At 55.6% G+C, this 24,743-nt stretch overlaps 1 protein-coding gene across 1 annotated transcript in view; it reads right to left on the reverse strand.

The window, feature by feature from the left end:
• GCNA (germ cell nuclear acidic peptidase) overlaps window positions 1-24,743 on the reverse strand; it is a 530,843-nt gene that overhangs the window by 159,154 nt on the left and 346,946 nt on the right. Inside the window, exon 8 of the mRNA XM_069612346.1 lies at window positions 9,571-9,754. Within this exon, the coding sequence (XP_069468447.1) occupies window positions 9,571-9,754 (184 nt within the window). The remainder of the gene's footprint in view (window positions 1-9,570; window positions 9,755-24,743) is intronic.

A 24,743-nucleotide genomic window follows, 5' to 3' on the forward strand; every position in this document is an offset into this window, starting at 1 on the left:
GCACTGCACACTGGCCACAGGGGGGAGGGGGGGCAGTCCCGAGCACTCCACACTGGCCACAGGGGGGGAGGGGGGGCAGTCGCGAGCACTCCACACTGGCCACAGGGGGGGGGGCAGTCCCGAGCACTCCACACTGGCCACAGGGAGGGAGGGGGGGGCAGTCCCGAGCACTCCACACTGGCCACAGGGAGGGAGGGGGGGGCAGTCCCGAGCACTCCACACTGGCCACAGGGGGGGAGGGGGGGCAGTCCCAAGCACTCCACACTGGCCACAGGGGGGGAGGGGGGCCAGTCCCAAGCACTCCACACTGGCCACAGGGGGGGCCAGTCCCGAGCACTCCACACTGGCCACAGGGGGGGGCCAGTCCCGAGCACTCCACACTGGCCACAGGGGGGGCCAGTCCCGAGCACTCCACACTGGCCACAGGGGGGGCCAGTCCCGAGCACTCCACAACTGGCCACAGGGGGGGGGAAGGGGGGCCAGTCCCGAGCACTCCACACTGGCCACAGGGGGGGAGGGGGGGCAGTCCCGAGCACTCCACACTGGCCACAGGGGGGGGGGCAGTCCCGAGCACTCCACACTGGCCACAGGGGGGAGGGGGGGCAGTCCCGAGCACTCCACACTGGCCACAGGGGGGGGGGGGGCAGTCCCGAGCACTCCACACTGGCCACAGGGGGGGGAGGGGGGCCAGTCCCGAGCACTCCACACTGGCCACAGGGGGGGGAGGGGGGCAGTCCCGAGCACTCCACACTGGCCACAGGGGGGGGATGGGGGGGTGCAGTCCCGAGCACTCCACACTGGCCACAGGGGGGGGATGGGGGGGTGCAGTCCCCGAGCACTCCACACTGGCCACAGGGGGGGGATGGGGGGGTGCAGTCCCGAGCACTCCACACTGGCCACAGGGGGGGAGGGGGGCAGTCCCGAGCACTCCACACTGGCCACAGGGGGGGCCAGTCCCGAGCACTCCACACTGGCCACAGGGGGAGGGGGGCCAGTCCCGAGCACTCCACACTGGCCACAGGGGGGGAGGGGGGCCAGTCCCGAGCACTCCACACTGGCCACAGGGGGGAGGGGGGCCAGTCCCGAGCACTCCACACTGGCCACAGGGGGGGGCGGGGGGGGAGCAGTCCCGAGCACTCCTCACTGGCCACAGGGGGCGGGGAGTCCCGAGCACTCCACACTGGCCACAGGGGGGGATGGGGGGGGTGCAGTCCCGACCACTCCACACTGACCACAGGGGGGGAGGGGGGGCAGTCCCGAGCACTCCACACTGGCCACAGGGGGGGGGCCAGTCCCGAGCACTCCACACTGGCCACAGGGGGAAGGGGGGGCAGTCCCGAGCACTCCACACTGGCCACAGGGGGTGGGGAGGGGCCAGTCCCGAGCACTCCACACTGGCCACAGGGGGGGGGCAGTCCCCAGCACTCCACACTGGCCACAGGGGGGAGGGGGGCCAGTCCCGAGCACTCCACACTGGCCACAGGGGGGGGGGTGCAGTCCCGAGCACTCCACACTGGCCACAGGGGGGGGGGGGAGAGGGGGGATAGGGGGGGTGCAGTCCCGAGCACTCCACACTGGCCACAGGGGGGGGCAGTCCCGAGCACTCCACACTGGCCACAGGGGGGGGCCAGTCCCGAGCACTCCACAATGGCCACGGGGGGGGGGGGGTGCAGTCCCGAGCACTCACACTGGCCACAGGGGGGGAGGGGGGGCCAGTCCCGAGCACTCCACACTAGCCACAGGGGGGAGGGGGGCCAGTCCCGAGCACCCCACACTGGCCACAGGGGGGGAGGGGGGGCAGTCCCGAGCACTCCACACTGGCCACAGGGGGGGGGGGGCAGTCCCGAGCACTCCACACTGGCCACAGGGGGGGAGGGGGGGCAGTCCCAAGCACTCCACACTGGCCACAGGGGGGGAGGGGGGGCAGTCCCGAGCACTCCACACTGGCCACAGGGGGGGCCAGTCCCTAGCACTCCACACTGGCCACAGGGGGGAGCCAGTCCCGAGCACTCCACACTGGCCACAGGGGGGGAGGGGGGGCAGTCCCGAGCACTCCACACTGGCCACAGGGGGGGAGGGGGGGCAGTCCCGAGCACTCCACACTGGCCACAGGGGGGGAGGGGGGGCAGTCCCGAGCACTCCACACTGGCCACAGGGGGGGAGGGGGGCAGTCCCGAGCACTCCACACTGGCCACAGGGGGGGAGGGGGGGCAGTCCCGAGCACTCCACACTGGCCACAGGGGGGGAGGGGGGCCAGTCCCGCGCACTCCACACTGGCCACAGGGGGGGGAGGGGGGCCAGTCCCGAGCACTCCACACTGGCCACAGGGGGGGGGAGGGGGGCCAGTCCCGAGCACTCCACACTGGCCACAGGGGGGGGGGCAGTCCCGAGCACTCCACACTGGCCACAGGGGGGGGGGCAGTCCCGAGCACTCCACACTGGCCACAGGGGGGGGGCAGTCCCGAGCACTCCACACTGGCCACAGGGGGGGATGGGGGGGTGCAGTCCCGAGCACTCCACACTGGCCACAGGGGGGGGGATGGGGGGGCAGTCCCGAGCACTCCACACTGGCCACAGGGGGGGGATGGGGGGGCAGTCCCGAGCACTCCACACTGGCCACAGGGGGGGGATGGGGGGCAGTCCCGAGCACTCCACACTGGCCACAGGGGGGGAGGGGGGCCAGTCCCGAGCACTCCACACTGGCCACAGGGGGGGGGGAGGGGGGCCAGTCCCGAGCTCTCCACACTGGCCACAGGGGGGGGCGGGGGGGGAGCAGTCCCGAGCACTCCTCACTGGCCACAGGGGGCGGGCAGTCCCGAGCACTCCTCACTGGCCACAGGGGGGGATGGGGGGGGTGCAGTCCCGAGCACTCCACACTGGCCACAGGGGGGCCAGTCCCGAGCACTCCACACTGGCCACAGGGGGGGGATGGGGGGCAGTCCCGAGCACTCCACACTGGCCACAGGGGGGGGATGGGGGGGGCAGTCCCGAGCACTCCACACTGGCCACAGGGGGGCCAGTCCCGAGCACTCCACACTGGCCACAGGGGGGGAGGGGGGCCAGTCCCGAGCACTCCACACTGGCCACAGGGGGGGAGGGGGGGCAGTCCCGAGCACTCCACACTGGCCACAGGGGGGGGGGCCAGTCCGAGCACTCCACACTGGCCACAGGGGGGGGGGGGGGGGGCAGTCCCGAGCACTCCACACTGGCCACAGGGGGTGGGGAGGGGCCAGTCCAGAGCACTCCACACTGGCCACAGGGGGGGGGGGCAGTCCCCAGCACTCCACACTGGCCACAGGGGGGAGGGGGGCCAGTCCCGAGCACTCCACACTGGCCACAGGGGGGGGGTGCAGTCCCGAGCACTCCACACTGGCCACAGGGGGGGGGGGGGGGGAGAGGGGGGGATAGGGGGGGTGCAGTCCCGAGCACTCCACACTGGCCACAGGGGGGGCAGTCCCGAGCACTCCACACTGGCCACAGGGGGGTGCAGTCCCGAGCACTCCACACTGGCCACAGGGGGGGAGGGGGGCCAGTCCCGAGCACTCCACACTGGCCACAGGGGGGGAGGGGGGGCCAGTCCCGAGCACCCCACACTGGCCACAGGGGGGGGGGGCAGTCCCGAGTACTCCACACTGGCCACAGAAGAGAGGGGGGGAAGGGCCAGTCCCCGAGTACTCCACACTGGCCACAGAAGAGAGGGGGGAAGGGCCAGTCCCGAGTACTCCACACTGGCCACAGGGGGGGGGGGGGGGCAGTCCCGAGTACTCCACACTGGCCACAGGAGAGAGGGGGGAAGGGCCAGTCCCGAGTACTCCACACTGGCCACAGGGGAAAGGTGGCCAGTCCCGAGCACTCCACACTGGCCACAGGGGGGGCAGTCCCGAGCACTCCACACTGGCCACAAGGGGGGAGGGGGGGGCCAGTCCCGAGCACTCCACACTGGGCCCCGGGGGGGGGGGGCCAGTCCCGAGCACTCCACACTGGCCACAGGGGGGGGGTGCAGTCCCGAGCACTCCACACTGGCCACAGGGGGGGAGGGGGGCCAGTCCCGAGCACTCCACACTGGCCACAGGGGGGGAGGGGGGCCAGTCCAGAGCACTCCACACTGGCCACAGGGGGGGAGGGGGGCCAGTCCAGAGCACTCCACACTGGCACACTGGCCACAGGGGGGGGGGGGCAGTCCCGGCACTCCACACTGGCCACAGGGGGGGAGGGGGGGCCAGTCCCGAGCACTCCACACTGGCCACGGGGGGGGGAGGGGGATGGGGGATAGGGGGGGTGCAGTCCCGAGCACTCCACACTGGCCACAGGAGGGGTGGGGCAGTCCCGAGTACTCCACACTGGCCACAGAAGAGAGGGGAGAAGGGCCAGTCCCGAGCACTCCACACTGGCCACAGGGGGGGGGGCAGTCCCGAGCACTCCACACTGGCCACAGGGGGGGACGGGGGCCAGTCCCGAGCACTCCACACTGGCCACAGGGGGGGGGGGGGGAAGACAGTCCCGAGCACTCCACACTGGCCACAAGGGGGGGGGGGCAGTCCCGAGCACTCCACACTGGCCACAGGGGGGGAGGGGGGCCAGTCCCGAGCACTCCACACTGGCCACAGGGGGGGGGAGGGGGGCCAGTCCAGAGCACTCCACACTGGCTGGGGGGTGGGGAGGGGCCAGTCCCGAGCACTCCACACTGGCCACAGGGGGGAGGGGGGCCAGTCCCGAGCACTCCACACTGGCCACGGGGGGGGGGGGCAGTCCCGAGCACTCCACACTGGCCACAGGGGGGGCCAGTCCCGAGCACTCCACACTGGCCACAGGGGGGGGAGGGGGGCCAGTCCCGAGCACTCCACACTGGCTGGAAGGTGGGGAGGGGCCAGTCCCGAGCACTCCACACTGGCCACAGGGGGGGCAGTCCCGAGCACTACACACTGGCCACAGGGGGGTGGGAGGGTGGGGATGGGGGGGATGCAGTCCCGAGCACTCCACACTGGCCACAGGGGGGGAGGGGGGCCAGTCCCGAGCACTCCACACTGGCCACAGGGAGGGGAGGGGGGCCAGTCCAGAGCACTCCACACTGGCCACAGGGAGGGGAGGGGGGCCAGTCCCGAGCATGCCACACTGGCCACAGGGGGGGGGGGGGGGGGGAGGGGGGCCAGTCCCGAGCACTCCACACTGGCCACAGGGGGGGGGCAGTCCTGAGCACTCCACACTGGCTGGGGGGTGGGGAAGGGCCAGTCCCGAGCACTCCACACTGGCCACAGGGGGGGGGGGCAGTCCTGAGCACTCCACACTGGCCACAGGGGGGGAGGGGGGGATAGGGGGGGGTGCAGTCCCGAGCACTCCACACTGGCCACAGGGGGGGAGGGGGGGCAGTCCCGGGCACTCCACACTGGCCACATGGGGGGGCAGTCCCGAGCACTCCACACTGGCCACAGGGGGGGGGGAGGGGGGGGTGCAGTCCCGAGCACTCCACACTGGCCACAGGGGGGGGAGGGGGGGCAGTCCCGGGCACTCCACACTGGCCACAGGAGAGTGGGGGCCGGTCCCGAGTACTCCACACTGGCCACAGAAGAGAGGGGAGAAGGGCCAGTCCCGAGCACTCCACACTGGCCACGGGGGGGGGGGGGGCAGTCCCGAGCACTCCACACTGGCCACAGGGGGGGAGGGGGGCCAGTCCCGAGCACTCCACACTGGCCACAGGGGGGAGGGGGGCCAGTCCCGAGCACTCCACACTGGCCACAGGGGGGGAGGGGGGCCTGTCCCGAGCACTCCACACTGGCCACAGGGGGGGGGCAGTCCCGAGCACTCCACACTGGCCACGGGGGGGGGGGGGGCGGGGATGGGCGGTTACAGTCCCGAGCACTCCACACTGGCCACAGGGGGGAGGGGGCCAGTCCCGAGCACTCCACACTGGCCACAGGGAGGGGAGGGGGGCCAGTCCCGAGCACTCCACACTGGCCACAGGGGGGGAGGGGGGCCAGTCCCGAGCACTCCACACTGGCCACGGGGGGGGGGGGGAGGGGGGCCAGTCCCGAGCACTCCACACTGGCCACAGGGGCGGAGGGGGGGGGGCAGTCCCGAGCACTCCACACTGGCCACGGGGGGGGAGGGGGGATGGGGGGTGGGTGCAGTCCCGAGCACTTCACACTGGCCACCGGGGGGCCAGTCCCGAGCACTCCACACTGGCCACAGAGGGGGGGGGCAGTCCCGAGCACTCCACACTGGCCACAGGGGGGAGGGGGGCCAGTCCCGAGCACTCCACAATGGCCACAGGGGGGGAGTTGGGCCAGTCACGAGCACTCCACACTGGGCACGGGGGGGGGGAGGGGGGCCAGTCCCGAGCACTCCACACTGGCCACAGGGGGGGAAGGGGGCCAGTCCCGAGCACTCCACACTGGCCACAGGGGAAGGGGGGGGGGCAGTCCCGAGTACTCCACACTGGCCACAGGAGAGGTGGGGGGGAAGGGCCAGTCCCGAGTACTCCACACTGGCCACAGAAGAGAGGGGGGAAGGGCCAGTCCCGAGTACTCCACACTGGCCACAGAAGAGAGGGGGGAAGGGCCAGTCCCGAGTACTCCACACTGGCCACAGGGGGGAAGGGGCGGATGGGGGGGGTGCAGTCCCGAGCACTTCACACTGGCCACAGGGGGGGAGGGGGGCCAGTCCCGAGCACTCCACACTGGCTGGGGGGTGGGGAGGGGCCAGTCCCGAGCACTCCACACTGGCCACAGGGAGGGGGGGGGGCAGTCCCGAGCACTCCACACTGGCCACAGGGGGGGAGGGGGGAAGGGCCAGTCCCGAGTACTCCACACTGGCCACAGAAGAGAGGGGGGAAGGCCCAGTCCCGAGTACCCCACACTGGCCACAAGGGGGGGCAGTCCCGAGTACTCCACACTGGCCACAATAGAGAGGGGGGAAGGGCCAGTCCCGAGTACTCCACACTGGCCACGGGGGTGGGGGGGGCAGTTCCGAGCACTCCACACTGGCCACAGGGGTGGGGGGGGCAGTCCTGAGTACTCCACACTGGCCGGGGGGGGGACCCCAGGTACTCCACACTAGCTACTGGTCAAAACAATCATGCACTTTAATGCACTCTGCATCGCTCGCCAAGCACTTGAGGGCAGTGGAGAAAAAGTCACGCAATTCCAACTAAAATGGCAAGACGATCCAGCGAAGATACACCAGTAACGAAGGTGTGGTTACCACCAGAGAAACACAGAATCTTCCTTCTCCAAAAACACTGCAACACTCTCTCAAAGGACCTCTGCACAATCCAAGTGTACCTCAATTCAGGAAAATCCTCAAGCTCTGAATTTTCAATGCCCAATAAACTACGAGACCACCAGCACTCCAGGGTCCGGAGGACCCTTATAGCAAGCCGGCACCCCCCCCCTCCCAGCACCAGCCCTCCAGGGTCCGGAGGCCCCTTATGGCAAGCCGGCACCCCCCCCCCCTCCCACCACCAGTCCTCCAGAGGCACCTTATAGCAAGCCGCCATCCCCTGCCTCCCACCACCAGCCCTCCAGGGTCTGGAGGCGCCTTATAGCAAGCCGCCACCCCCTGCCTCCCACCACCAGCACTCCAGGGTCTGGAGGCCCCTTATAGCAAGCCGGCACCCCCCTCCCACCACCAGTCGTCCAGAGGCCCCTTAAGGCAAGCCGCCACCCCCTGCCTCCCACCACCAGCCCTCCAGGGTCCGGAGGCCCCTTATAGCAAGCAGCCACTCCCCCTCCCCCCCCACCAGCACTCCAGGGTGCAGAGTCTTCTCATAGCAAGTAGCCACCCCCCATCCCCCTCCCCTGACCCTCTTCCTACCCCTCCCTTCCCCTTCCCTCCCACCACTCCAGGGTACGAAGTATCTTCGTATATCAAGAAGACACACTCAGGGCACAGAATCTCCTCACCCTTTGACCCCGCAAACAAACTTCGAAAAGTACATATTGACTGCAGCCACTCCCTGAACCCCCAGCCACCACCCAGCAATGCAGGGTTCCCGGCCTCGTGCCAAGCAGCCCATCCAACCCCCAGCAATGCAGGGTCCCCGGCCTCGTGCCAAGCATCTCATCCAACCCCCAGCAATGCAGGGTCCCCGGCCTCGTGCCAAGCATCTCATCCAACCCCCAGAAATGCAGCGTCCCCGGCCTCGTGCCAAGCAGCTCATCCAACCCCCAGAAATGCAGGGTCCTCGGCCTCATGCCAAGCATCTCATCCAACCCCCAGCTCATCCAACCCCCAGAAATGCAGGGTCCCCGGCCTCGTGCCAAGCAGCTCATCCAACCCCCAGAAATGCAGGGTCCTCGGCCTCATGCCAAGCAGCCGCCCACAGCACCTACTCTTCCTTCGACCAAACTTCAAGAAACCCACATCTACTAATGAGGGTCTATTGTTGCAAGAGGATTTTGATTACAAAACTGTCATCTTGGGCGTAGATGATAAAGTGGAAGAACTCACTTATCCACAGAAATGCTGGTTTTTCAGGGCAGCAAATTCAGCAAACAAAATCGTTTTGAGAAAATGGAAATGTGATGAGAGGCCGACCTGCTCGGAATGGGCGGAGGACGTGGGGCCGGTTGCCAGCATTGAGAAGGTTATCCTTCGCAGAAACAAAAAAATGAAATAGTTTGATCAAATGTGGGGTGGATTTTTGGATGGCATGTAATAATAAGTTGGTCTGTTTTACATTTTTAATTCTGTGAAGGTTGAGGATGGTAGTGGGGGTGTAGATTATTTGCGATGAATTCTACAGTTACAATGCTGATAAGCTTGATGTCCTGTTAGTTTTCTGTAAACTTCAATAAACTTAATAAAAAAAAGAAGCCCATATCTCCTGCAGCCACTCCCTGCACTCAACCACCACAGCCCCATTCAAGCACCAATGGAGCTCTTGCTGCTCTGACCCACTGGCCTGGACCTCTGCCAATTCATCTCTGCCCTAGTTCACACATGGACCTCCACCAGGTGCCACACTAAATACCAAGTGCCCGGGAACTATGCAATAAAGTCAAAGAAACGACTTGCATCATGTCTCACTACAGCCTCTGCCAACCCTACCCTTTAACCACCAATCACATTATTCTCCTAAACCCTTCAATCCGCGCCCACGCCGCTGAACACCCCTCTCTGACGGCAAACTCAACACTGCACCTATGCAAGCCGCCCAGCCAATGCACCCCAGCCCTGTGGGCAAATAAAACTAATGCGCCGCCCAGGCTGCAGCCTGCGGGCACCGACAGCTCGGGGTTATTCCGGTCTGCCCACACCAACACAAGAGCGCAGTTCGCCTGCAGTCTCCTGCTGCAATCAACAGCCAGAGCGCCCGGCGACCACATGCACTGCACCGAGGACGGCTTCCCACAATGGCCTCTGCGCCAGCGTAAATGCCGTGTGCAAGAGGGCGATGTGACGGCCTTGCTGGCGGGAGGGGGGCGTCTATACCGAGCTGCCATGCTAGGCTGGTAGCAAAGACCTCACAAGAGAAGTGAAGTGCACAAGTGTTGAGCGCCCGCGCAGCAGAAACGATGCCCCATCACCGAGGGGGTGTCACTGCCAAACAGGCGCTTGCATGGAGGGGCCTACCTGATCTGAATGCAGGGAGGCCGCATCGCACTGATTCCTTCGATGGGGGGCGGAGACCAGCTGTCGATGGGGGGGCTGTAATCAACGGCTTCCTTTGGAAGAGACAGCGCCTTCGGGCGACTTTTTACAGGCCTTTTGCTGGTTCCATTCACATTGTCACGCAAAGGTTTAGCGCCTGGAAGCTCTAGAAAAGACGGACAAACACAGGAGTCACACCACCATTATGGGAGCACTATCGAACAATTACTGGCAGCAAAAGGAACAGTAGCTTAGAAAGTTTATGAAAACCCCCCCTCACTTGCACGCATACTCGAGCTCCTCGTGGTCCCTGCCTTCACGGCGAGCACAGGGATTCGTGCAACATTCAATTGCCAGTAACTGCAAAGATAGAATACAAGTTCACCGTGACGGCCGACCTCTGGGTGGCAGCATTGGCCCAAATATTACATTTACTCATTGCGAAATGCAGATGCTTGGCAGCGGCCAGCAGGGCGCACCATTCACAACTCAAAAATGCTGCAGCACTGCCATCGAGTGGACAATTGCCTGTGTGCGCCAAAGAGACCGTGTGGCCAATAACAATGGACTCACATTTCACAAGAAACCGACTGCACACAGGACGCCAGCAGCAGGCTCAATATTAGGGGGTGCAAGCCCGCGGTCCATGAACCGGGCAAATCCTGGCCAGTGGTGGCGCAGCCGCCTTAAGAGCTTTTTTCTTTTGTACATGGGTTTTAAGAACATGGAGTGAAAATTCAAAATCTGCTATGATCTTTCATAAATATACAAATACGGTAAATGCAAAGCAATCAAAACACGATGTTCATCAATATATATTATAATGATAAAAAGTACATTCCTCATAATTAAACATTTCTTTTATATACCACATCATAATCCTATCAAACAATTTCCATAACATTTTCAAAACCTACATTTTATAAATTAAGAATACCAATTTTTCCTCAACAGTCTCCACACTTCTGTAGTTTAAAACAATTATTTACCTACATTAAGACGATTCCATATGTAAGCAGGTATTGGTTTTCATTACTCACCATAATCATATTTCTGATGGTTGTATCTGCTTAGATTCCCATGCTATGCATAGGCTGACATCTAGTGGTCAGAGTTGTACATGAATTGTTTCCAAAACTCGAAAAGGGACGTCGACTGGGCGTGTCGGTAAAACGATCCCTAGTGCGACGTGTAAGAAGATTCAATTCAACACTACAGGTAAGTCCATGCCTAGTCTGGGATACTGAATGGAAACCCTTATTGATATATCTTTATGTCCAGTTCATGAGTTCTGGATGACTACCCCTATATAACACCCCTCTCTTAGAATCCCCCTGACCCCACTGAGCCAAGAAGTACTTCTGTTTTGCAAGTTTAAAAGGTTTGAGAAATAAGAAAATATAGATACCACACTTTTATAATAAATTAATAATCGATATCGCCCTTATAAATATAATGTTAATCAACAATGGGTAATCTGACACTAGCACACTTCTTTATAATCAATGAGGAGTTAGTATAGGATGGATCAAGTAGCAAAAATACTTTTATGATTTCAAGGGAAAAGCAATGAGGAATAAAATGCAGTACAGAAATACTTGAGATGATTTTAGAAAAAGATAATATAATCACTTTTTCTCTGGGAATTCACCCCCCTCCCCTATGCAATGTAAGACAGGGAAGTAGATGGAAAGAGGAGCACACAGTTCTCAGGAATGCAATCAAATACAATACGAAATTCAGTTCCCCCCCAGCAATCTTAGAGAAAACCGGTATGAGTTTTAAAACACAGGCCCAAAATGCTTTTAAAAGGTGATGGCAATGAAGTGAGAAATATGCTGAAAATGGTTTTAATACCCTTTAGGAGATTCAGGGTGAGTGAGAGATACTTGGGATGAGTTCAGGCTCACTTTAGCAATGATTCAGAGATGATGATTAAGAGGCAAACAAATTTTTAACAAGGAAAGAAATGACTGCTGATGGTTACACGTGGCTGGATTTTGAACCAAATCGCGGTAAAATTCGCGAGTGCGTGAATCAAGTATAAGGAGTAGGAAAGCTTAGATTCTAAGCTTTCAGAGGAAAGTTAAACCAAGTTCGTAGCCCAAACGGTTCCAGAGATATGAACGATTTTGTAAAGGTCGTTTTTTGGATTTAAAGTAAACTCAAAATGACAGGTGACAGCTTTGCAGCTGCAGAATTGACAAGCAACAGTGGTGGAGCTTTACAAATGACAGGTGACAGTTAGGAGGCAGTTCTACTTAGGTTAAATAGATTGAATTATATTACTTTAAACTAAAAGATTTGGTTTTTTGCCCCGTCCTAGCTGTACTCACAATATATTTGGAAGGACTGGGTCTCGTCACTGATCTGATCAATCAGGCTAGCGGCACTTCACAGCGATCTGGTCTCTGGGTCTGCGGTTCTGCACGGTCTGGTCTGGCACTGGTCTGGTCTGTCCAGATATAGCGGTCTCTGCACGGCTCCTGGATCGCTGCACTGGTCCTGGAAAAAGTTCTTAGCAAGGGATTCAAGCAGCTCCCCCAGCTGTGAGTAGCTTGCAATGATTTGAGGCCTGCTGCAGAGAACTCAGCTTGTGGTTTTAGGCCTCTGATTTAGGTTCTAAAGTATAAGTTCTAGGTTCTGGAGTATGTAGCTGGAGTCAGTCTGGAACTGGTATCTTCTGGATGTTGTGTGGTCCGGCAAAACGCTCCGCAGCAACTGGATTTGAATGTCCTCTCTAGCTTCCAGTGGCTCTTTATGTCTTTTGAAAGTGGGTGTGTGCGCAGCATCACTAAGCCGGCCCCTCACTCAACTGATCATTGGTCAAGCTTTTCTCTCTTCCTTGATTGGGGGAAGGAAATGTGAGTCAGAGTGATGCTGTAGGTTTTATGGGTCAGAGGATCCTCCCCTGGTCAGTTTGCCCACAAATCTATATTTGACCCAAATACATATTGCACAGATACACAGTTGTTTAAAATTACATGCACCCATCACATATCACATGAGGTATACTCTGTTCAAACTCTGCTCTTCCTGGGGGCTTGCATTCAGAAATGGCAACATTTTGCGCTTTTTAGTGGGTTATGCAACATTGGTTTTTCATTAAAATTTATACAAATGTACACCCTTCTACTACACATATCTCAGTAACTTACCAGGTCGCTAGCTTAAATACAGTGTCTACAATATCAATAAATAGTGGGGTCTTGCCCCAGAACATCACACAAATTGGAGTTTGGGCTTGAATTGTAGGCAAAGTTTCCATTTTAAGGTTCCCCACATTTCACATTTCTGTCATCCGGTTACCAAGAGTTATCAGTGTTTCTGTAAAATATATATTTTGCTTTCAATTCAGTTCTCAGAGTGTTGGAGTCAGCCTCCAAGACTTGGGTGGGTCAGTGATCACATGCGTCCCCTGGCCGGCAGGTCTTTGTTGACAGGAAACAGTCAAAATCAACATATTCTATTCAAGTGCAAGAGCCTATTGTGTGGTCTCCAGGAGGCTGCCAGCCAGTCTGCCTTCTATCAATAAAGAGGTCATGTGAGATTCTAACTCCTGCTGTGAATCTCTGGAGGTGAGAGGTTTCCCAGCCTTTTGGCCTGTTAATCAAATCAGATTGTCTCTGGGAACAGCAAGTGGTTAAGTTTTTAATTAAATGCAGTCTTTTGATGTCTCAGAAGGCGGATTGGCTTCTGAAGTAGCAGTTCTCCTGTCAGAGTTTAGACCGCTAGCGCCGCCTTGAGGTATTGATCGGTACTGCGTCCATTTCTTTGATCAGTCTTGAATGAATGCATTCCAAACAAGAGATTTTACATGGAAGTATATTATCCAGGTTCAGCACATGGCACTGGTGTGGTTCTGCAGTAAAATAATTTTGTGCCCATAATTTAGCCATGTTTGACCTGAAGAAAATGAATTCCCAATAGTTATGGGTTGCTTTTGGCAATCAGCATTGCCCTTTTTGCAATAGTTTTCAGGCTACTGTGTGTAGCTCAATGGTGGTTTTAGGCAGTGCCCTCCTGTGCTCACAACATAGGCAAAAATGGGTGGCACCTATTCTTCATGAATTTTCCTGTGCATTTTCTGGTAAGCTCTGGCCATCATGAGGTTTTCAATGCCAGTAATGCACAGTTTTTGTGGTAGGGCTCGGATGCATGGGTAAAAACATCCCACAGACGTCTACTGTACACATGGTCCTTCACGCGTCGAGGTCCCTCAGATGGTTTGGTTTCTGACATGCGGCATGAAGTGTAGCGCAAGTACAGATGTAATGAAGCAGATAAGAGGCAATAAAGCCAGAAAAACATCAATGCACCTTCTACTCCACAGGGGAGGAAGGGTGGGCGCATGTGAATCCAAGAAGATGCAAGCATCAGAAATATGTTTACGGTGAGTAATGTATCCCTTCTGAGGCTTGTGGATCTGGTTAGATAACATGCTATGCATAAATTACCGAGCACTATCTGGACAAAGAGGTGGGTTGTGAGAAGGTACAGCGTCAAATAGATATTTTAGCACCGCTTTTCCTCCCTGTGAATCTGCCTTAGAATGTGTCAATGCAGCAATGCATAGTAAAGGCATGCATGAACTCCATGTAGATGCCTTGAAAATAGCGGGTAGAGGGACATTTGCAATAAATGCTAAAGTAGCTCCTGTACCTCTGGTGGAGTGAGCTCTTGGGTGTGGAAGGCAGGGGATTTTTTTGACAGAGAATAGCACAGTTGTAGGCACGTAATCCCGTTTGGAGGTGGCTGTTTTTCTTAGAGGCTTTGTCTTATTCAAATACAGAACTGCCCTCCTTACATCTAGTTTATGAAGGCTCCTTTCAGCTGAGTTAGGTGGACTTTTGAAAAAAGGGAGTAGTCCAATAGACTGGTTCAAATTGAACTTTGATATGGATTTATGTGAAAACCTAGGATGTGTTCCTAGTACTACTTTTCTCTTGTGGAGAACAAAGAAAAGGCCTTCTACTGAAAATGCTTGTAGCACACCAGTCCTATGGAGGTGATGGCTATTAAGAAAGTGGTTTTGTTTGAGGCTGGACTTGTGCATAGGCTCAAAGGGTGGACCCATAAGGTCTGAGTGTACAACATTAAGATCCCACCCTGGTGGAGGGTTGGAAACGGGAGGGTAAAGTCTCTTTACTCCCTCAATGATAACCTTGATAACAGGAACTTTACACCAGGACACCTTGCTTTGAGAAGTGGTGTACACGGACAGAGTTAGGTGAACTTTGGAGATAAATACTAGGCCCAAGTGTAGCAGGTAACGCATGTAGTTAAAATGTTAGCTGGAGAACATCAATTGGATTTAAGGCTTGTGATCAGCACCACGCCACAAATCTTTCCCACTTGTTGAAGTAGCAGTGTCTGGTGTTGGGTTTGCATGCCTCCTTTAGGATAGCCATACACCTTCGAGGCAGTTTTAAGTGTCACAACTTTATGACTTCAGGAGCCAGGCTGCCAAGTTCATAGACTGTGGATGGAGTATAGTGCCCCCGTGCTAGGAAAGCATTTTGTAGGGGCACTGGAGTTTGATCGGTTCGCACATAGCCAGTTTGAGCAGATGTGGAAACCATGGTTGTGTCATGGCCACTAATCAAGGGCCATCACTTTCATCCTCCAAAGGGTCCAAATGGACCTTTGCCTGACCCTTTTGGCACCAGGCTCATAAAGTGTGCTCTGCACACTTTGTGTCCAAAGCACGTGCACCCAGGCCGGGCTTGGCCATTGGAAAGCATTGGAAGGCAAGTGCAGCAGTCTATGGGAGTGGTGAGGTGGGGCCACAAGGCGGAGCTAAAGGGGTGTTGCTGGGGCCAGGCTATTCAAGCCAGCCCCACCCACATGTAGAGGCTTTGCGTTAGTCTGCTGTGTGCAGCGTAACGCTTACCGCCATCTGAAGCTCTTACCTGTTTCCAGCTCAGCACACCTCATCAGGTCCTGGACACAATCTTCAGCGCGCACCTACCTGATTCCAGCTTCAATCTTCAGCATGCATCTTACCTGAATCCAGCCATACCATCGCTCTCAGCACATATACTCCAACTCTACCTCTACACCACACATCTTACCTGAATCAGCCACACCATTGCTCGAAGCACAGCTATCTACAACTCAGCATCTGCAGCGCTCATCTTACCTGTCTGCAAATCCATCGCCTGCAGCTCGTCTCATCCTCACCTGTCCGAGCATACCTACGCGGGAGTCTTCTTCTCGCTCAGCATCCTTATGGATCTCCCATCCATCAGCCGCTGACAGCAGGGGTGTTGCTAGGGGGGAGGCTAAGGGGGCTATAGCCCCTGATCTTTTGGTTGTAGACCCGGTTAGAATCTCAGGAGCTACAGCCAAAAGACTAGCTAGCCCCCAGTCCCAACAGTTCCGACATCAGCTTAGCCCTGGGTCTTTTCCAGACCTAGCAACTCCCCTGGCTGACAGGTTCTCGGACCGCCGCTCTCCATCATCCGACGCCAGGCTACCCCTGCAAGAGAAAAGGAACGCACAAGGTTAGAAACTGCATAAACATTTAACGCTTGGCTGCGCAATACCCAAGCCTTGCGTACCACCTAGAAACCCTACTTCACTTATAGTGGGGCCGCTCCATCCCCCTTCTGGCACCATGTGGACTCGCTTCCAACACCGCGACGCAGCGTGGCCATCCGCACACCTATTGGGAAAAGGAAAGACATAAGAATTACAGACAAGAATCATTGTGAAAGACATTGCAAAAGCATACCGACAATAATCATTGTTACGAACACTTACCTCCAAAGCGGATTGGTCGCAGCTGGTCTGGACCATCATGTACACGGACCAGTGAAGCAACTAGGTCTATCTTCAGCGCCCCTGCTGAAGAGAAGCAGGACGGAGAGCTTATCTTTACAAATCAAGTGAGAGTTTATGGGAAAATGCATGCTCCTCTCATTCTGGCATGAGGGGTGCGAGGGGGATTGCAATTCAGCCGCAGCATTTTCACTGCCTCTTACCTTCTTCCAAGGGCATTGCCAGCGACCAGAGCAGTCCACACTCAGCTGGGGGTAAATCCGGATCCAAGGGAGCCAAGGCTAGGTAGGGCTCCAACCGTGCCCAACATCCCTGCAGAGATCAGGTGAGTCTAACAGGTTGTCTTGCCCACATAGGGGCTAGGATTACTGTGGCTTGTTCCTGGTGGGTGTAAAAACTTGAGGGGGGGGGGGGTATCTGTACTCCTCTATATGGCAGAGTAGAGGCACAGAGCACCCCAGCCAAGATTCTCCATTTGCTAACATTGGACGAGCAATCAAGGCTTAAGAACCAGCCTGCATCACCTCCTGAGATCTTAAGTACAGTGTAACCCCAATCCCCCACAAATGAATGTCCACACACGATGTTAGTGAAAACACAGTTCTTTATATAAATAAGGCTTCAGTTATATACACAATAACACTTTGTGCTCAAGCAATTCTAAAATGATAAATATATACACTCGATGTGGTACCACAATTACTCCGATTCCATTAAAATGAATCAACTGCTGACAGTTTCAAATGGCATACAAATCAATAGCAGCAGTATCAACCATAGACTTTGGACGGAAAACAAAGGGTTAAACAATTGGCAGAATACTGGGCCCCTGCCACCAGACAGTTGTTTGAGGAATCGCCCCTCCCCCAACCTGGGCAAACTGTAAATAATGCAGTTTAACAAGCCCAGTCCATATATTGTTCAATATAGTCTTGGTTCCCTCTAAAAAGGTTCTACCACCCCAATGTACCTTGTTAGCAGAGTTCGAAGTCGGGTCGTCAACGGATCCTTCCTGAGTGAACTCCATTTAAGGCAGGAGTCACAGATCATCGAGATCCCTCGAAGAAAAGGTGAATGATAGCATTGAGGCAGCAGCTTCGGTTCTGGCGGTGCTCGTCGACGAATGGTCCTGGTCGTCCTGCGAAGGCCTCGACGGCGATAGTTTGTTGCCGCAGAGAGTCAATGAAGAACATAGGCCCACCAAGGGTGTCTGGTCGTCAGCGTTTGGCGTCGGCGATCGGGACTCGACCAGGGCTTGCTTTCGGATCTTAGTCAGCGTACTTCAGAATTGTGGGTGGCGGGAAACACCAGCGGATTCTCCTTGGTTCGTCAGCAACCTTGACTCTCCGGCAGGACAAAGCGGACGACAGTGATGAGCAAGGGAGTCCTTCATTCAAAGTATTCTTTGGCAATGGAGCATTGGGGCTCCGGTCGTCAGCAGCCCAGCGTCAAACTGTCCCCGCTTCTGGGCAACACTGCTGTAACGGGCTTCCAGCGGTCTGCCAAACCCTGGTCGATGGCAATGGACTTAGACTGCCTTGGTGTCCGGGTGCTTCTCTTCAGATTCCTCAGTGGTCCCGTCTCCGGTCAGCAGCCTTTTTATGACCGACTTCCAGGGAGCCTTGGGGAAGGTTAGCTGGTGCACGATGTTCCCTCATAGCTCGGGAAGAGGTCTCCTAGCCAGGTCCTCTCTTGGATCAGTCTTCGAAGGCACAACAGCTTCCAGATAGCGTTGAAGGAAAACAGCAGCAATTCGTCCGGCTCAGCTTCGTGAGTAAGCATCAAGTTTCGACTTCAGATTCTGAACGATTTTCATCAGCGAGAGGCCCCCAGATATACTGTTCTATCTCTCACTCACACTGCTGGGCCAAGCTCGGCAGCCAATCATTCAGAAGGGCATTCATGCAGGCAGCCAATCAGGCTCGCAGTGCATTCAGGCCATTCACCATCCAGACACTCGCAACAAGGAATGTCGATAGGGAGGACAAGCACCCAGCACTCCAAACTGCATTGATAGCAGTTTCGGGCAGGGCGGTCTCAGTCATTGTGTCACACACCAGAAACTAGACACCCATAACATGAAATGTATAGTGGTCACACACTCCATTCACCCAGGTGCCACCCCAAGGGTGTACCCACAACATACAGTCATTGGGAAGGCTCCAGCCATTCTTGCGTTGACTTCCCCCACAATACCATATATGAACTTCCTTCTCCTGACTGGCTGTTGGGTGGGACAGAGTCAGGGCTTCCCAGGTCATTGGGAAAGCAAGGTAACAGGTAATAGAAAGCAAGAGGACACATGGGAAATCTAGTCTCCCATCAGGAATCAACTGATTCCAATGGCAGGGCTTGGATATCCCAAGACAGAGGATAAGAGCACCTGTCAAGTTCAGCATGGAGCTGCCACCAGCCCATACCTTGCTCTGTGGGCCACACACACAGGTGCCCAAAAACACAGCAGTGGTACAGGATTGTACCCCCACCCATGGGTGCCATAAAAGTATCTGAAGGGTGTTCACCATGACCAAAAAGAGGAAGAGCTGCACGGCCAGTAGTCCCACATGGACTCCTGGGCAGAAAATAAAACAGCACACATGAAAAAATACTACATGACAAGGACAGGGAGGCCCTGGCCCTCCAATGCATTTCCAGCATCGCAGTGGGTAGGTACATTTCCCTGACCAGCTCATCCAGAGTGTTCCCCTTGGCTAGAGGTTAAGGAAACCTGGATGTGAAGTCTGGGCATTGTGCGTTTAGGTTTGTGGTGAACAAATCTAAAGGAGGATAGCCCCATAGGAACAAGATTTCATTTAATATTTCTTGGTTGAGTTGCCACTCATGCTCCTCAGGTAGAGTGGTACTGCTCAGAGTGTCTGCTAGAAGATTGAGTTCCCCTGGAATGTTTTGAGAGACTAGGAACATGTTCCGCTTGAGAGCCCACTTCCACATATTTTGGGATAGCCTAGACAGAATTGGAGTGCGCCTCCCTGTTTTAGGTAAAACATGGCAGCTGTGCCGTGTGTAAGGACTTCTACTGTCTGACCTACTAGATGCAGTTGAAAAGTTTGTAGGACCTGGAGTACTGCAGGTAGTTCCAGAAGGTTGATGTGGTTTTGGGCTGTGGTGCGAGTCCACTGTGTGAGCTGTGTGGTGAAGGGAATGGGTTCCCCATCCGGAGAGAGAGGAGTCTCTAGTATCGCTTGAACTAGATAAGTCTGATCTATGAAAGTCACATCAACGCAGGTTCTCCCCTGCTCATCCAGAACAATCAAGGACCACATCGACCCCCTTGCTCCAGCCTTGGCCGATTTCTGCAATCACTCCTTTGCCACTGGAACTTTCCCCTCCCCCTTCTAAATAAGCCCTTGGCCGATCCTTCCCCTCCAGCTAACTATCACCCGATCTCCATCACCCCTTTCCTGGTCAAACTCTTGGAAAAGCTGGCCAGCTCCCAGCTTAATCTACATACTGAATCTGTTGGTTGCCTCCATGACCACCAGTCTGGCTTCAGAACTGCCAGAAGCACGGAAACTGCTCGCCTGAACACCCGTGAAGACTTGCTTTCCAATCCAGACTCTAATCTCCCTTCTGTCTTCATTCTCCTTGATCCAACCTCTGCTTTTGACACCGTCAACCATGCCATCCTGCTTAATCGTCTTCAGGACAACCTTGGTATTACCGATCAGGCCCTAGCCTGGTTGACCTCCTTTCTCACAGACCCTTTTAGGTCCAACTGGGGTCTTTCCCCTCTTTACTTGGTGTTACCCAGGGGTCTAAGCTCTCTCCCTGGTTCTTCAACAACTACCTGGCACCTCTTCCCCACCGCATTGCTACTTTCTGCTTCAATTTTGAATGTTACGCAGATGACACTCTGCTCTCTTTCAGGTTCCCCTCAGCCACCTCGGCGTCTCTCATACCAGACTGTCTGGCCACAATTCAGGAAAGGTGTGCCGCCAATGATCTCTGCCTTAATGCCAGTAAGACCGAGACCCTCCTCATTGGGACACCCGCTCCCACCTTTCCTCTCTGGCCACCCACTCTGGCCCTCGTCATGCTCCTTCCTGTGAGGCTAAGAATCTTGGTGTCTTCCGACTCCACCCTCTCCTTCTCTCCTTACATCTGACGTGCCTAAGAAGTCAAACTATCAACTGCACTTCCTGCAGGTATTATTCCTTTTTTCACTTTCCCCCAGAAGCTCACTGTCTCTACAGCTCTGGTCCTCTCTAGGCTGGACTATTGTAACATCCTCTTTCCAAATCTGCCTGCCTCTACTCTTCGACCTTTACAACTTATCCAGAACAGGACTGTAGGACTTGTCCTTAGCCTCAAGCTCAGGGATTGTATCTCCCCAGCTCTGAAGTCTCTTCACTGGCTTCCCGTGGCTGCAAGCATCAACTTCAAGACCCCCTGCATTGTCCCCAAGGCTTTCTGGGGCCCTGGACCACTACCTCCAACTTCCTCTTCCAAAACGCCTTCTCTCGAGCTCTCCGTTCATCCACCTCTAACACTCTTGAGCGTCAGATGCTTCTCCAAGCAGAGAGTTGGGGGCAGATCCAGCTCCTCGGCTGGGGCCTCCCTCTGGAACAGTCTCCCTGCCCCTCTCAAACTTGAGCAGAACCACCTCTGGTTCTGGAAGCAACTCAAGACCTTCCTTTACGCTTGTGCTTTCCCTCTTCCTCTCCCCTGCGGATGCACTCCACCGGTCCATGCACTAGTCACCTGCTCACCCTCTGAACTCTGGCCCAGGCTCCTGCATGTCCAGTTGCCCTTGCACTACCTCTGGGCTTCCCAACACTTAAGGGTCTGTATCTGCAACCCTACAGTCCCTTCTCTCTGCACTTATGAGCCACCCGTCGGCTGCACTTCTGAGTCAACTGGACTTCCCCCTCACCCCCCTGGCACTTCTCCCCTTGCCCGCATGTGCGCGATGTGAATGACACAAGGCCTGGTAAGGTGGTCATTTTGTCCTCCCTTGTTTCACGCTACTTGTCTTGTCGCGCCTCAAAAACTTGTGTACAGGCACGTTATATATCAGAACTGGTGGATTGTGAAAGGGATTTTACTTAGAACACCTTTTCCTTGGACCACCAGATAAGAGCCATTACTAGGGTTAGTGAAACAACCACTACATCGTCCCACTGACTGCTTGCCGAGCCCATTGTTTCGCCAACCACTCCTGCATTGGGTGCATGCGCAGCCGTGCTTGTGGAACTAGATAAATACATGAAGCCATCATCACGATCAGGCGCCTTGCCTTGCGTACGGTTATTTGGTGACCGGCTAATTAGTGAGCTATTTGCAACAGCATGTTTTGAACTCTTGTTTGAGGGGAAGACTAGCCCCTCCCTGGTCCTTATGATCACTCCCAGAAATTGTTTTGTTAGGCTGGGGACGAGACTATTTTTTTGTCGTTGATAGAGAACCCCAATTTGAAGAGAAGGTTGATTTTGTGAGTTGTGCATTCAGATTTGAGGGGATTCCCCCGTTATCAGCCAGTCGTCCAGAGAAGGGATTGATTCTCTGCATAAGTGCGCCGCCACTACTGCCAGCACTTCTGTGAATAATCTTCGAGCCGAGGATATGCCGAAGGGGAGCACCTTGAACTGGTAGTATTGCAGGTATTTTCTGTTCGCTGGGAACATTGAAATGTGAAAGTATGCATCCATCATATCCAATGTTGCCATGAAGTCCCCTTGTTTCAGTAGGGGGATTACTTCCTGAAGCGTTGTCATGCGAAACATTTGTGGCTTAACACAAGTGTTTGCTAGTAGCAGGTCTAGGACCAGGCGCATTGTTCGGTCTTTGGCACAAGGAAGTACGTTGAATAGATGCCCTGGTTTACTGAGACAATTTCTATGGCGTCCTTCTCCAGCAGAGCCTTGACCACCACTAGCAATAAGCGCTGTTCTTCCTGCGTCTTCTTTTGTCTTAAGGGTGGTCTTTGCATAAGCTCTATACAGTACCCGCAAGCTACAGTGGATAGTACCCACTTGTCTGAGGTGATCACCGTCCCATGCATGGGTAAATTGAGAAAAGCGATGGGCGTAGCATGGGAGAGGACCTGGAGCGCAGAGTCATTGTTTTGGTGGGGAGGAGCCTCTGGCTGAGGAGACCCCTACCTCTACTTCTAGACTTTTCGTAGCCTCTTGAAAGTTGAGAGGACTGTCCCCGTGAGGAACCCCATGACGATTGCCAACCTTATTTATAATTGGAGGAGCATTGCGAGTTTTGCCCACAAAACCACCTTGTGTTAAAGCGCCTCTTTGCACGAAAGGCTCGTTTGCTACTTCGCCAAGGGATTTAGGGTATCGTACTCTTCCTTTGCACTCGTGAGCGTCCGACTGCATTACCAAACAGGGCATTAAGCTCAATAGGCATGTTTTTAGCAAGGTAGCCTGTGTTTCAAGCTTGAAGCCAGATTGCCTTAAGCAGGCATGGCGTTAGATTAAAGTGCCTTCTGCTATTATACAGCCTGCATTATCTGCGGCATCCAGATGGATCTTTAGGACAGGTCTGAACATTTTTCCAATGGGGGGTTAACTGCCCTTGTAAGATTATGAGTAAGGAAGGCTGAATCAGTCTTTCAATGGATTGTAGGAGGGCAATTAACTGTTGCAGACTTCTTGTCCCCAGGAATGTCTTCAACTAAGTCCTTATCCACCTGGGCATCCTGTGCGCCCTTTTTGAAATGTTCTGTGGCTTTGAAATGTACTTGCTCATTGTACTGTAGCTGGTTACCTACTGGGGAGTCCGTCACTGGCTGATCCTGATGGTCTGGCGATTCGATGACAGATGTCATAATACATGTCAGGATCATCTTGGTCCCCTTGCGACCCAGGATCTGGAGAACCTGAGGGGTCTATAAAATATAGATCCTGAGAGATGTCCTGTGTGGTGCTGGGCTCTAAACATGGTCATTTGGCAGCTGGTTGATCCTTAGCTGCTTCCCCCCCTTGAAAGGGCTCCTTAAGGTTAGAAAGTGCATAAAGTGCCAAAAGTGCACAAAAAAAAAACATTCTCTGCATTACCTTGTCAAAACTTGGAGTCTATTGAGTGGAACTAGGAAACATTGAGTGGACTGGTGTGTCCTGTAGATGAGCAGTAGGCGTACCCTCTACTGGTGCGGACTGTTTGCATTGCATGGCCCCTGAAAGTGTCCTTGGGAAGAGCATGGCTCTTAATATGGGAAGAAGAGGCTAGTGATGGTAGGGGTGTCGAAGATTGATGCCTTGGACTTTGTGTCCGGAACATGTTTGACGAGTTCTCCCATCTTGGAGTTAGAGGAAGGAGCTGAAGCGCTTTTGGATGCACGACCTTCGGCGCTCCAAAGGTGGTCCATTTTAGACGCACTGTCAGAAACCAGTTCAGACGTCCGTTTCAGGGGCCTTTCATGCGGCAAGCGCAATGGCATAGAGGACAGGGATGATTTGGAGGACCTTCCCTTTTACACTGTGTGGGCTTCAACTGTCGACAACGTGGTCTACTGTCGGCTATGGGATGTGCGTTTGGTGTGGCGTGGAATGAGTGCCTGAATCGCCGGGTTTAGTCTCCGTAACAGGACCACTGGCCCGCTTAATGGAGTCAGGAACTCGCATGCGGGAATCTCTTGATTACAGATGGCCCTTGGCATCACTTAGGAACCCCGGCGCTGACATTGCTGGAAGCTCCCCCTCCACGTCAATGGCAGCTTCAGCGTGCATGGCGTGGTGCACCCAGCGTTTTGTTTTACGGTCCTTTAAAGTTTTGTGCCGAAACAGCTTGCAGGATTTGCAGTGTTTTTCGGGGTGGTCTCTAGGAATGCCGTAATTACACACCTTGTGTGTGTCTTTCCAGGGATAGTTCCTGTTGCAGGAAGGACAACATTTAAAAATGTGTATTTTCCATGATGAGGGGTGATGGTAGCAAGGCGATGGAAAGGAGGGGGAAGATTAAGCGTTTGCTAAAAGAGAAGAATGTTATGACCTCCCCCACTGGGAAGGTCTGAGGCCCGGTGAGGCCTGTTTAGGCCGCAGTTGAAGTCTGTTTGCGACAATAATGCAGTCATCGTCGACAATGTTTCAGTCGTTGAAAGCCGCTGAAGATCTTGCGGTGGCAACAGCGATCGGAAGAAAAGAGTCTACAATTAAACTTAGATAACGAAAGGAGTTGGCCAGAAGAACTCTGCAACTTGCGTCAGACTATGATGGCGGAAAGAAACGATCTGAGGGACCTAGATGTGTGAAGGCCCATGAATACAGTGGACATCACAATAGGGATAGTATTACTAACACGCCCAGTTGACGTCGCTTTGAGTTTCAAAAACGAATAATGTAATACTCCGACTACCACTAGATGTCTGCCTATGCATAGCATGTGATCGAAGCATATCC

The sequence above is a fragment of the Ambystoma mexicanum genome, chromosome 5p, assembly GCF_040938575.1.
Source record: "Ambystoma mexicanum isolate Mex_15411 chromosome 5p, UKY_AmexF1_1, whole genome shotgun sequence".
NCBI lineage: Eukaryota > Metazoa > Chordata > Amphibia > Caudata > Ambystomatidae > Ambystoma > Ambystoma mexicanum.